The sequence below is a fragment of the Plecotus auritus genome (assembly GCF_963455305.1).
Source record: "Plecotus auritus genome assembly, chromosome: 10".
Taxonomy (NCBI): domain Eukaryota; kingdom Metazoa; phylum Chordata; class Mammalia; order Chiroptera; family Vespertilionidae; genus Plecotus; species Plecotus auritus.
Window position 1 is genome coordinate 54766055 of NC_137785.1, and position 12149 is coordinate 54778203.

General features: G+C 49.1%; 1 protein-coding gene across 1 annotated transcript; it reads right to left on the reverse strand.

The window, feature by feature from the left end:
* Positions 1–52: 52 nt before the first annotated feature.
* COQ9 (coenzyme Q9) lies at positions 53–12110 on the reverse strand. Its single transcript, XM_080646022.1, has 9 exons — positions 11991–12110; positions 9670–9838; positions 7784–7919; positions 5527–5669; positions 5177–5261; positions 3652–3756; positions 2020–2175; positions 1641–1694; positions 53–1336 (listed from the first exon to the last, which is right to left on the reverse strand). Exons 1-9 carry the CDS (start codon positions 12055–12057, stop codon positions 1301–1303), a joined length of 951 nt encoding a protein of 316 aa, XP_080502148.1. The 5' UTR covers positions 12058–12110; the 3' UTR covers positions 53–1300.
* Positions 12111–12149: the final 39 nt, after the last annotated feature.

A 12149-nucleotide genomic window follows, 5' to 3' on the forward strand; every position in this document is an offset into this window, starting at 1 on the left:
TTGGCAAAACACGCATACGTCCTTGACTCAACAATGACGCTTCCAGGAATTTAAACTGCAGAAATGCTTAAAATTTCAAGCAAAGATATATTTACAGGGATGATCACTGCAGCACAGTTTGTAACATCAAAAAAGAAACCAAAGTAATTGTCCATTGAGAGGCCTGGTGAAATATACAAACATAGGACTAGTAGGCCTGCTGGTTTGTCCTGTCTCACCTTTGTCTTTTAAAAGAATGAAGTTTGTACGTTTATGGAAAAACAAAAGTGTACTTTAGCCAAGTATACTTGAATGGTAGGTATACACCCTTTCCCTTCCCACCCGCAGCCTGAGCTGACCCATACAAGAGTTAACCATACTTGCAAAAGGAACCCAGCCAATGTAGAGGCCAAAAAAATTATTAAAGCTAGATTGTATCACTGAAATGGCTAGCAATAGACAAGCACAGCCCAAGGAGCTAACGGTGAGAGGAAAGGCCCGTCACTCCCATTTTACTGATGGGAAGCCTGGGCCCAGAGATGCAGAGCTGTCATATTGTTAGGCAGCACCAGGACCAGAACTCAGGTCTCTTGGCTGCCAGCCTCAAACCTTTCCCACACACTGCTGTCTCTCTCTGGGGTCTTGGATACCTGCCATGGTTTGGATGAAAACTAACTACACAACAGTAAATGGATTCAAACATATTTATTACTATTTTTACAGAGTCTAAGTTCACTAATAAGCCTGCACACGCACTGGTGTAACGCGACACCAGGCCTGAGATCACACCTCGGGCTGGGCTGTGAACTACTGTCCAGCAGGCACCTGTCTCATGTGGCAGCTTTCTGAGGGGTCCCAGGTGCAGTATCTCAGGCTGCTGGAGAGGAAAAAGGCCACAAGAAAGACCTCTGGGTGCATGTGCCTGTACTGTGCTGTGGATCAGCTGCCACAGGGGTAGCTTCAGACTCTGACTCTGCCTTGGGAGTCCCAGAGAGCATTCTAAGAACATTAAGATATGACCTAGGTGCCTGTGAGACATGACAGGCCGAGCTGGGTTTCTGTGGCTTGAACGCTTGGATGAGAGCCTCAGTTGTCAATCACACAACTGCAGAAAGACATCAGGAAGCCAGGCTTGGTACTAGGAACCGAGGAAGTGGCCCACTCCCGGGCTACAACTGTATCATCAAGTGCCTGTGGCTTCCAGGTGGCTGTGGTGGTGACTCAGGAGTCCTGTCCTGTGCTGGCACTTCATACTGCTCAATGTCCTTTAAATATATACACAGGTTTTCTTCTGGGCACTCTAGCTTATACCCCTTCTTGCTCACCGGCGCTGGTTCAGACCTGTCAGGTTCTTGAGCTGATAAAGGGGTGGAAACAGAGAGAGTGTTAAGGCCTTCCCCTGCCCCAGGACTTCAGTGGGAGAGGTCAGGATTTTCAAAGCAGCTCACGTGGCTGTGATCTGATGTCCAGGGAGTCAGCCAGTAAAAAATAAAGAGGTGGGATATTTGGAATCAAGAGAGTTGGACTGCACCACTGTCAGTCTCATTACTAGCTTTCCAGTTCAAGGCTACAAAACTACTTGGGGTCAGGGATACATTAAATAAACACCACAGGGCCCGAGTGGGATGGGGGAGGGCAGGGATGAGAGGGGAAGTACTCACCGTCACTGCTGCACCCATAAGTCCTTGCACCAGTGCCTCTCCAGTGGACTTCACCTAGAAGGAGTCAGAGTCAGGTTCTCTTAGCCCCCACCACAAACAAAGGTGAGACAGGTAGGACAAACCAGCAGGCCTACTAGTCCCAATGGGTGGAGTCAAGAGGGCTGTGTACCGGAAGAGCCTATATAGACAACACAGCCACAAACGGGCCAAGTGTGGCTCTTTGGAGAGGCTGCTATGAGGAAGAACTAGCCCAGCTCCAAGGGAAGGCCCTCAGGACCATCAGCTGAGGCCATAGGGGAGCAAGAGAAAGGCAGTGCCCAGCTGTGACCCGAGGAGGAGGGTGTGCCTGGTGAGGCTTCCCAAATGGCTAGCCCCATACCTGATCAGCAGTGTGGCCCATGTTCATTGCATCGTTAATCCGGTTTTCCAAGAAGCGCCAAGTGTCCTCGAAGTCTGGGGAGGAGTCTTGCATCATCACCAGCTCGGTTGTGTTGTAGATAGCAGCCAGCACGGCCCGGCGGGTGTACCAGTTGAACTGCAAGGAAAACCACCCAGGCAGGTGGGTCAGCACTACTGCTGCGGGTGGGGGCAATCGGGGGTGGTTTCTGCCCAAAGCCACAGGCCCGCATGGGATCCTCCTGACTTCTTCCTTCCCTCACGGATACATATGGCTCTCTGGACAACACTATTGTTCCACCACGTGGCTGTACATCAGAATGACCTGGGAGATTAAAAACGCAAGCTCCCAACCTGGCCGGATGGCTCAGTTGGTTGGAGCATCGTCCCATGCACTAGAAGGTTGTGGGTTCAATTCTGTCAGGGCACATACCTAGGCTGTGGGTTCGATACCTGGTTTGGAGAGCGTACAGAAGGCAACCGATCCATATTTCTTTCTCACATCGATGTTTCTCTCTCTCGCCCACCCTCTCTTTCTAAAAATCAATAAACACATATCCTTGGATGAGGATTTTTAAATAATGTTTTTAAAGAAGCAAGCCCCCGGGCCCAACCTCTTAGCGTTCAGACAGTGGGTCCAAAGTGCCAGCCGTCTGGAGGTTTACTAAGCATGCAGGTGACTTTGCTACATCTGGTCCTTTTTGGAACTGCTGGTGAGAAGACTAAGTCTTAGGCCATCTAAGTGCTGGGGAGGCTCTGTGGTCAGCCAGTTATGAGCAAACTGTAGTGTGTTCCACTGGGCAAGTGACAGCTGAGAGAATCATGGACAAGTGAGAACGGCGAGGAAAAGCTGAAAGGTCAAGTCCTTTAGCGACGCCGACTTCCTGGGAAACTACTCTTCAGAGCATTGGCTCAGCTGCTTCGTGTTTTATTCCTTTAATTTCTTTGCTTTCTAATTTCATTTTGCTGCCATCTCTGTTGCTGGCACATTCCCGCAGGGGAAGTTTATTAAAGCACTATGTTAGAGCCCGGTGGGAGCACCTCTGCCTCCCCAGCCTGGATATTAATTTCTTTTTATAAAGGTCTACTTTTTAAAAACTTCCTTACAGAAATATAATAGCATTCACAAGTCACTTTCTTTCCTGGTGACTGTTTAAAGGCTTATTGATTTCTTAGCAAAGCAGGCCAAGATGGGCTGGGGGTGGGAGTTTCTTTTTAAAGCAATGGTGTCTCCATGGTATTGAAAAAAATCAGTCTCATGAAAGTCACACTGAGAAACTGTGCTGCAGAATATAAATTTTAGGAGACGGGGGGAGGGGGGATTATAAAATAGCAGCCCAATCACAAGGCCCTCTGGCGTCTTTTGTCACCACTGCAGGTCGGATATCACAAACATCGGTTTGTGATAGAGTATTGGTTCCTGAATGAGGATGACCTAGATCCCACTGTGGCTTGTTGAGGGCCCTCCCTCATACCTCAGCCTCTCCTTACCAGGATGGGAATGGCACTACAGGCCCCTGAAGGGATTTGTGATCAAAGAAATTTCACAAACTTGTTGAAGAAATGCTCAACCCAAGCTTTTCTGGGTATCCTGTGGACCTGCAGAAACACTCACGTCAGTGGACTGGTCCCCAGCATAATGCCACATGTCGTCCACCATGCTGGTGAGCAGGCTCAGGCTGGCCGGGATGTTGTGAGGGAGCATGAGGATGCTGAGGGCCTGCGGGGAGAATGACAGGGATAGGTACAGCACATAGGTGACAACCACGCATGGGTGGCTGGTGGCTCACCTCTCCACTGACCTAGGTAAGGGGGCTTGCCCAGCTCGCATTCTGAGACCCACCGCCCACCCACTCCTGGCGGCTAACAACCCTGACCACAGCCGACGGCGACCAGGGCTCACCCTACCCTCCTGGCCCAATCAGATCCTCCATCCCTAGCATGTGGGCTTGGGGATGCAGACAGCAGAGGGTCTGGCCTGGTCTGAGTACTCAGAGCGAGGATGGGGAGGTCACATGGAGGAAGAAACAGAGATAGGAAGGGAATCTGGGGGTGGTTTCTAGGTCCAAATTCTAGGTCACACTCCTCCCCTTGTCCTACTGCAGCCTCACTAAGTTCCTCCCCATGACCTTTTGCTCAACTCAAGTTGACTTGTTACCGGAAACCAAATCCTTCAACTAATACAAGCAATGGCACAACCCAGACTACTCCATTAGCAGACACCACCGCCTGACAGTACAAGGTCTTGCCATTTTGTCAACTGTAAAGTCCTCGGCTGGGGCCTCTGGCCTTTGGACAGAGAGGTCCTGGGTTAGCTGGAAAGTGTCCTCTCGGTGCAAGAGCCCAGGAGGAAACGTGCTGCACCAGCCGGCAGCCAGGCCTAACTAACGCACTCGTTTTTATGCCTTGGACTGTGAGGCGGAACGAGCCAAGGCGCCGGGTTTGGAAATCCAGTGTGGCAGCACACGCAGGAGGTGGCTGGACTCTAGGCCGTGCTCCCTACACACCCGGCCTAGGCGCTCACAAGTCTGTCCACTGACTGACTGAAATGACGTATTCAATGGAGTTCCAGCTGGGTGAGGGATACCAGATGGCTGTGCGCTCCTCTGATGTGCTTCGACTTTACTTGCTTAACTGAGAGAAGGGCCCACACTGTGACATGCTTTGAAAGAGGAAAAAGGAAGCTTCAGAGAAGGGCAGAAAAGCCCTTGGATGAAAACTCCAATCCTCAAGCATCACACTGACAATCTGAAAAGAAGGCCAGCACCCTGAGATCTGAGACACGACAGGCCCGTTCATGACAATGGCCAAGACAATCTGCTGACTTTTCTCATATCCTTCATGGACTCCTACTCACTGAAGACCTGCGGGCCCACTTGGGCCACCAAGGCCCCACCCAGGACGCAATCCAGTCCCCAGGCCACTCACATCTCCAGCGACTGAGACACAGATGGCTCCGAATTACTCTCTTTGGCACCCCCCAAATCTGAAACCTAGCTCTGCCACATGCCCGGAGCATCCCTGGGCCTGTGGGGGTCAGTGAGCTGAGGCCTGACAGCGCCCAGTGCTCCGAGGGGAAGGTGCTGGCAGTTTCCATCTGAAGACATTGTTGCCCGGGGGCCTGGATATGGACTCTGTACCCGGGGCCAGTGCTCAATGTACGGGATCAGCATTCTCAGTCTGGTCTCCACTGCGTCCCTCAGGAACTGGTCTGTCTTCCTCTTTCTGGAAGAGGGAAAAGAAAACATGCGTCTCTGGGTCAAAGGCATGGCTCGGTGCTGGCCTCGGGGGAGAATCAGGTGAGCTCTGGACGCTGGCCTGTCGACAGCTATCCGAGCCAGGCGGCTGCCTGTCAGCCAGTCCCCTGGAAGCAGCAGCTGCTGAACGCCCCTCTTTGGCTCTGCTTGGACTGGCCTGCTGGGGACAGCTGGTGGGGCCTGAGTCACTCGAGCCTTAGTTGCCACCCCGAGCAGTAACACCATAGACTTACTCTGCCTGGCTCAGCTGTACCAGCTTCTGCTCCTCTTCCAGCACCTGGGTGAGCCGAGCATTGCACTGGGTCACAAAATGCAGGATCAGCTCACTGCCATCGTTCCCGAACATGTTGGCTGCTGCACTGGAGAGGCCCAGAGACTACAGAGGAAGAACAGAACGGTGGCGGCAAGTGTAGGGGACATGTGTTGCCCACTCGCCACTAGTGCCTCTTCTAGGAACAGCAGCTTCGTTTTCAGGGGGCCACCCCACTCTTCATTCTTCATCCGTGAGACTTGGGTGAAGCTAACCACACTCCATCAAGCCCCTGGCGTGCTGCAAAGCATGGGGCACAGACTTGGACGGGAGTTCACAGCGCCGTCTCAAAGATGCGCACGTGAGCAACCCCAGGCCTGGAGAAATCGCCTTGGGACTTTGGCTAGGACTGATGGGAAAGAGGAGCTCTCTTTCACGGGGACTGCTGAGCCACTCCTAGTCCTGCATGGGAGGTCTCTGCTGAGAATGGAGCTCAGAGAGGAAAGCGAAGCAGATATGCTGGAGAGAAAGTTCCCAGCCCCACAATCCAAGAATGTTGTGCCCAAGCTACTTCCAGCCTTTTCTGTTACTAAATGAGCCAAAACACTCCTTCCTGCTTGAGCCAGTCAGAGTGGAACTCTGACACTTGTAACCTGGAGTCCTAACTGACATAGAAAGGGGCTGGGGAAGAATGCTCCTAACCCTTTCCCTTACCAATTCACCTAATTTATCTCTTGGAAATCGAGTCACTTAGTTGTTTAAAGAACAACAACAAAACCCTGACTGGGTAGCTCAGTTAATTATTGCCCTGATAAGACAGGGTTGTGGGTTCGATCCCTGGTCAGGGCACATACAAGAAGCAACCAATGAATGCATCAATAAGTAGAACAACAAATTGATGTTTCTCTCTCTTTCCCCCTTCCTATATCTAAAATCAATGAAAAAAATGAAAAACAACAACAAAGCTTTCCTTAATGAGTTGTCCAGAAGTTAAAGCCACAAAGATCCCTGCTGCTCCCCATGTACAGCAACTGCTGTGCATCTGCTGGAGGCAGAACCCTGACAGCAGCAGAGACAGAGGGAGAAAAAGGAACAAAAAAAAAAAACATTAACTAGAAACTCCCACTGTTGGGAGTGGGGAAACGCCTCTCTTTTGGCGGAAGTACACAGCCCTTTTGGAGGGCAACCTGCCAGTCTATTTCAATGCAGGAGCAAATGCTTTAGACCAGCCGTGGGCAAACTACGGCCCGCGGGCTGGATCCGGCCCGTTCGGCTGTTCTATCCGGCCTGCGGAGCCGAAAGAGCGAAGGGTTCTCTTGCTCTCCCCTCCGCTCCTTTACTTTGAATTTATATTAGTTCACACAAACACTCCATCCATGCTTTTGTTCCGGCCCTCCGGTCCAGTTTAAGAACCCATTATGGCCCTCGAGTCAAAGTTTGCCCACCCCTGCTTTAGACTCATTGAGAAAAACGAAGTGTGTTGTTCTCCCAAGTGGTGCCTTCTTGGGTGTTTTCAAACACTGTATTTCATCAAGTCTAAGATGCACATATTTTTCATTTTAAACAATCAGTGTGGCCAAAGCCGGTTTGGCTCAGTGGATGGAGCGTCGGCCTGCGGACTGAGGGGTCCCGGGTTCGATTCCGGTCAAGGGCACGTAACTTGGTTGTGGGCACATCCCTGGTAGGGGGTGTGCAGGAGGCAGCTGATCGATGTTTCTCTCTCATCGATGTTTCTAACTCTCTGTCCCTCTTCCTTCCTCTCTGTAAAAAATCAATAAAATATATTTAAAAACAAAAAAACAAAAACAAAAAAATCAGTGTGAATTGTACAACTGATGATGCGTCCCAGTTTAAAGGTGGCATTTATCTTTTTCAGTGATGCATAAAACAATGTTGCTTCTTATGACCACTAGCATCTTAAAGTCAATGAAATATGGCCATTTTTGTCATGGGCAATTCTTTATATGGGCTGCCTTTAGAACCTTACTCCTAAGAACCAACTTCATCTTATATTCTTTTTATAGTAAACAACAGTTTTATAATGAACCTAGTTTCACCTTACTAATAAAGAACCGCCCCCTGCAAAAAGAAAAAAAAAAGCAAAACATCCAGAGAATCCTACTGGGATGAAGGGTTCCACACTGGGCTGTACTTTGGCTGACGTAAGGCCTCTGCTTTGGCTGGTATCACTCCCTCCCGGCTGATCTTGGTCAGGCTGCCCCGCCCTCACCTATACACACCTGGGCTCCTTCTGCAATCGCCTCTGCTGTCCACCCATGGGCAGGCACGAACTCCAGGGCTGCTGTCAGGATGCGGTGCTGCAGCTGCTCCTCACTCTCATGGTCCTCCTCCTCGTCGCCGGCCTGGTCTGTGTACCTGAGACCCAAACCCGAGGGAGACATGGGGACAGAGCCCTGCACACCTCATCTTACTGCCGGCTGCCTCGAGTGCAAAATGAGCCTGACCAGAAACCATAGCTACTAGTAAGCACACGTTGGGAGGACATTTACGTTTGTGTATTGGTATTGCAATGCCAACACAGTGAAACTTCCATCATCCTTCCCCTCCCGTATGCTCACTGAGAGAAGGCAGCAGTGAGCAAGGAGGTCATGCCATAGGGCACATGCTCCTGCAGCTCCCAGGATGCCCTGTTTCTAGCCCTCAGCACAGTTTCTTTATCTGTGTTTGCACCAGACTGTAACACCATGAGGTCTGAAACAATGGTCATATTATCCGCAGGGTCTGGCACAAAGTATATCCTCAAAATAATATTTGTTCAACTGAAATGGAAAGTATGTTAATTAGGAGACCAGAATAATGACGGGATACTTTAATTTCAGAGCTAGAGGAACTTCTCTGTGGTAGGATTAAGAAAAAAACATCTAATAGAAATGGAAATTATGTTTCTAGAGGACAATTTGGCCCCACATATGTAACAAAATGCTACATGTGCATATCCTTTGACTCAGTGCTCCCACTGCTGAATCACACACTTTATCATATTATTTTTCATACCAGTGAAGGAAATCTAAATATCCTAATATATAAAGAGCCAGGTTCCGTAACGTCCAAAATGACCGAACGCCAGGCTGCGCGTGCAGCCGTCTCAGGTGGGCGGGGCCTGGCGAGTGGGCTGAACTGCTGACCTCTAGGTCCCTCCTGGGTCACAGGCGCCACGGTGACCCAGCACTGACTGCTGCTGCCAAGGCAGGTGCTATGCGATTGGTCGGGGGACCCTGGCATCGCCCCATGATTGCCCTGCAGAAGGAGGCCCAGGCTATCCGGCTGGCGGTGGTAGGCGGGGCCTCCCCCTCCAGGGAGATCAATCACAGGGTTCCTGGACTGTGAGACAGCACAGGCCGGGCTGAAGGAACCCCCTCCCCCCAAGTGCACAAATTTTGTGCACGGGCCTCTAGTTCATCAACAAAAGATAGGTTAAACAAACCTTGCTACGACCATTTGCTGGAATATTATGCAATTACTAAAATAATGACTGTGAAAAGACATTAAAAATGTATATAGTGAAAAAACAGATTCTGAAAGAGCATATATAATGTAATTAATCATTATTATTATTATTATTGTTATTTTAAATCCTCATCCAAGGATGTTTTTATTGATTTGAGAGAGAGAGAGAGGAAGGTAGATGGAGAGAAACATCAATGTGTGAGAAACATTGATCAGTAGCCTCCCATAGGTACCCTAACGAGGGATCGAACCAGCAGCCTGCGTATGTGCCCTGACCGGGAATTGAACCCTTAACCGTTCAGTGCACAGGATGACGCCTCAACCAACTGAGCCATAGAGGCCAGGGCTGTAATTAATCATTATTATATACATAAGTTTATATATGAAATATGCTTACAGAAACATCTAAAAAGATAGTAACAAAAACGTTGGCAGAGTTATTTCTGGATCTGATTTCCAGTAATTTTTGCGAACTTCTTTGTATTGTTTAGATGTTTTACAATGTACAGGCACCATTTTCATGAAAAAAACAGGAGGTTCCTTTCAAAGACAGTCTGATAACGATGAAAGGTGAGAAAGAAGAGAGGAGAGAGGAAGAACAGATGTACCCAAGCACGCACAGTGGCCAGAAATGGGTCGACAGGGTTCTGGTGCCTACCTAGGGGGTGGACGAGAAGACTCTGGACTAGGTTCTTCTGCCCCCTGCGTCTCAGAATGTTGCTGAGAAAAAGGAGGGGGAGGTTGGTGCTTCTGCTCATCTGAAGCCCTTAGCTGCAGAGCTGAAGCATGGAAGGCACGTGGCACCAGGGCGGGCTGGCAGCGGGACACTGAAACAGAAACGGGACTGGTCAGTCGGGGACACTTACCAGAGAAGACCCTTTGAGACCTACCGTGATACAAGGGATGGGGGAGGGTAAGAGGGCAGAGCCCCCCCCCAGAACCACTTATCCAAGTGTTGGATCTCAGGAAAAACTCAGGGTCAATTGGCAACCTTCAGACATGATGTGGAGACAAAAGTCTGAGCCAGAAAACAGACGACCTGCTTCTAGGCCTGTTTCCATCATTTGTTAGCTGTGTGGTAATGAGCAAGCCATTTCATCCCTGTGAGCGTGCCTTTAAAGTAGGCAAATGAAGAGTAATAATCTCTACTACCTGCTCCATGTGAGTGGGCTGAAACAAAAAGTGACAGTGACTTGAAAATATTTCATGTTTAATATCATGGCTAGAGCACTGGACTAGAAATTAGAAGGTCTGAGTACTGACCCCCCGTGTTTATATGCCTCAATCTGCTTTCTCATCTGCAATATTGCAACACACCCTTCATTCACATTAGGAAAGGGATTTTTGGAAAAGCACCACCTCATACTTTTTTCTCTCCCAACATTGTGTTATAAAAAATTGCAAACATACTGACCAGTTGAAAGAATTGTGGCAGGAACGCCCATATATCCACCACCCAGATACTCTATAGCCATCACACTCTTTGTTAATCCATTTTGTATTTCGATACATTTGTTGCAGACCTCAGTATTCTTCATCTCTAAACATTTCACCATGCCTCTAAGAACTAGAGTTTAATATTTATTTTCTGTCCCTTTATTGAGCTATTTATATACAATGAAATGCAAGTCTTAAACATGCCAATTCTGAATTTTGACAAATGCATACTTATATAACCTGAACCCCTATTTAGAGATTATCACCTCCCCAGCGAGTTCCCTCATGTTCCTTCCCAGTCATTCCCTACCCACAGTTCTGAATTTTTCAGTCTAGTTTTGCCTGTCCTAGAATTTCATCTAAATACAAGCATACAGCATGTCATTTTTATGTAAGACTTCTTTTGTTTAATATGCTTTTTAGATAGAGCTCTTTTTTTTGTGTAAACCAGTAGGTTGCTTTTTACTGCTGAGTAGTATTCCATGAAGATACACTCTTCTGTGGATGGACATCCGGGCTGTTTCAGTGTTGGCTATTATCAGTAAAGTTGCTACGAACGTACTTGTACAAACCTTATTGCAGACATCTGCTTTCATTCCTTCTGGTATTTGTAAATATTTCGGAGTGGATTTGCTGGGTCACAGGCATTACTTTTACTAATCTTATTTAGTTTGGAGTTTTGTATAAAAACAAAAAAAAAGGGCATCATTTAAAAAAAAATCTATGAGACCACTCAGGGAACAGTGATTTAAAAAACACAGCACAATATGTGTGAAAACATTAGTATTTTAGTGTATGTAAAGAAAAAATGGAGCAAATATTCATAATACTTTGAAAAGGACAAAGGAGGTTCTGAAGAAACTCCGAGGAGCTACTGTGATTTAGGAGATTTTAGGTGAAATGCAGGAGAATATTTATTATTTTATTAGCTATATATTTTTGTTACTATGTCACATACACACTACGTACGGTGACACTGGTTTTCCCTTTATGCCAATGATACGTAGTTTCCTCTTTTAAGTAAACATCTATATTTTTAAGAACTCAGATGTATAAACAAAAATACTGACTACATAGTGGCAAAAGTGGTACAAGGGCATCACAGAATTATTGACGTGGTGGGGCAATGACTGACAGGAAAGAGTGGACAAGGTGTTCTCTCCGGTTGTCTCCACCTCTGTCCCTCCGGTGTCCTGGCCCTGGGACTTCGCAAGGGGCTTAGGAGACGGGGGCCGAGTTCTGCAACGCACGAGCTGTGTGACCTTGGGCACCCACAGCCCTCTCTGGGGCTTCGTTAAGTCCATTAAATGGGAGTGAGAGGCCCTGCTCCGCGGCTCTGGCCCCTCACATCTGTTGACTGGGGACAGAAGCCAGCCAAACGGCCCGTTCAATCCCGGGACACCGGCGGCCCCGCGCCCGTGTCCTTCACCTCACCTTGCTCGCGAGCCGCCACCACGGCCTCTTCCGCCCAGAACCCAGCCCAGGTCGGCCTCGCGCCCCCTCCCCGCTCCACCCCGCCCCCTGGCTCGGCCGCCCCCTCACCGGGCAGGCACCGCAGCTGCAGGAGCCTCCAGCCCGCTCGGCCGAACGCGCTGGACACCGCCGCCATCTTGGGAGCGGGCACGTCTCCGACGTCAGCGCAACCACTTCCGCCCTCACGCTCCGCGGGAGCCTCCGCCTCTCGCGAGAAGGGCGTGCGCG

Excerpts from the sequence above, each read along its gene's own strand:
- COQ9 (XM_080646022.1), bottom strand. The coding sequence starts at position 12,057 with ATGGCGGCGGTGTCCAGCGCGTTCGGCCGAGCGGGCTGGAGGCTCCTG. Across the intron at positions 9,839-11,990 it reads GCAGCTGCGGTGCCTGCCCG|TGTCCCGCTGCCAGCCCGCC; the intron begins GTGAGGGGGCGG and ends TTTCTGTTTCAG. Across the intron at positions 5,670-7,783 it reads CGATTGCAGAAGGAGCCCAG|TCTCTGGGCCTCTCCAGTGC; the intron begins GTGTGTATAGGT and ends CTTCCTCTGTAG.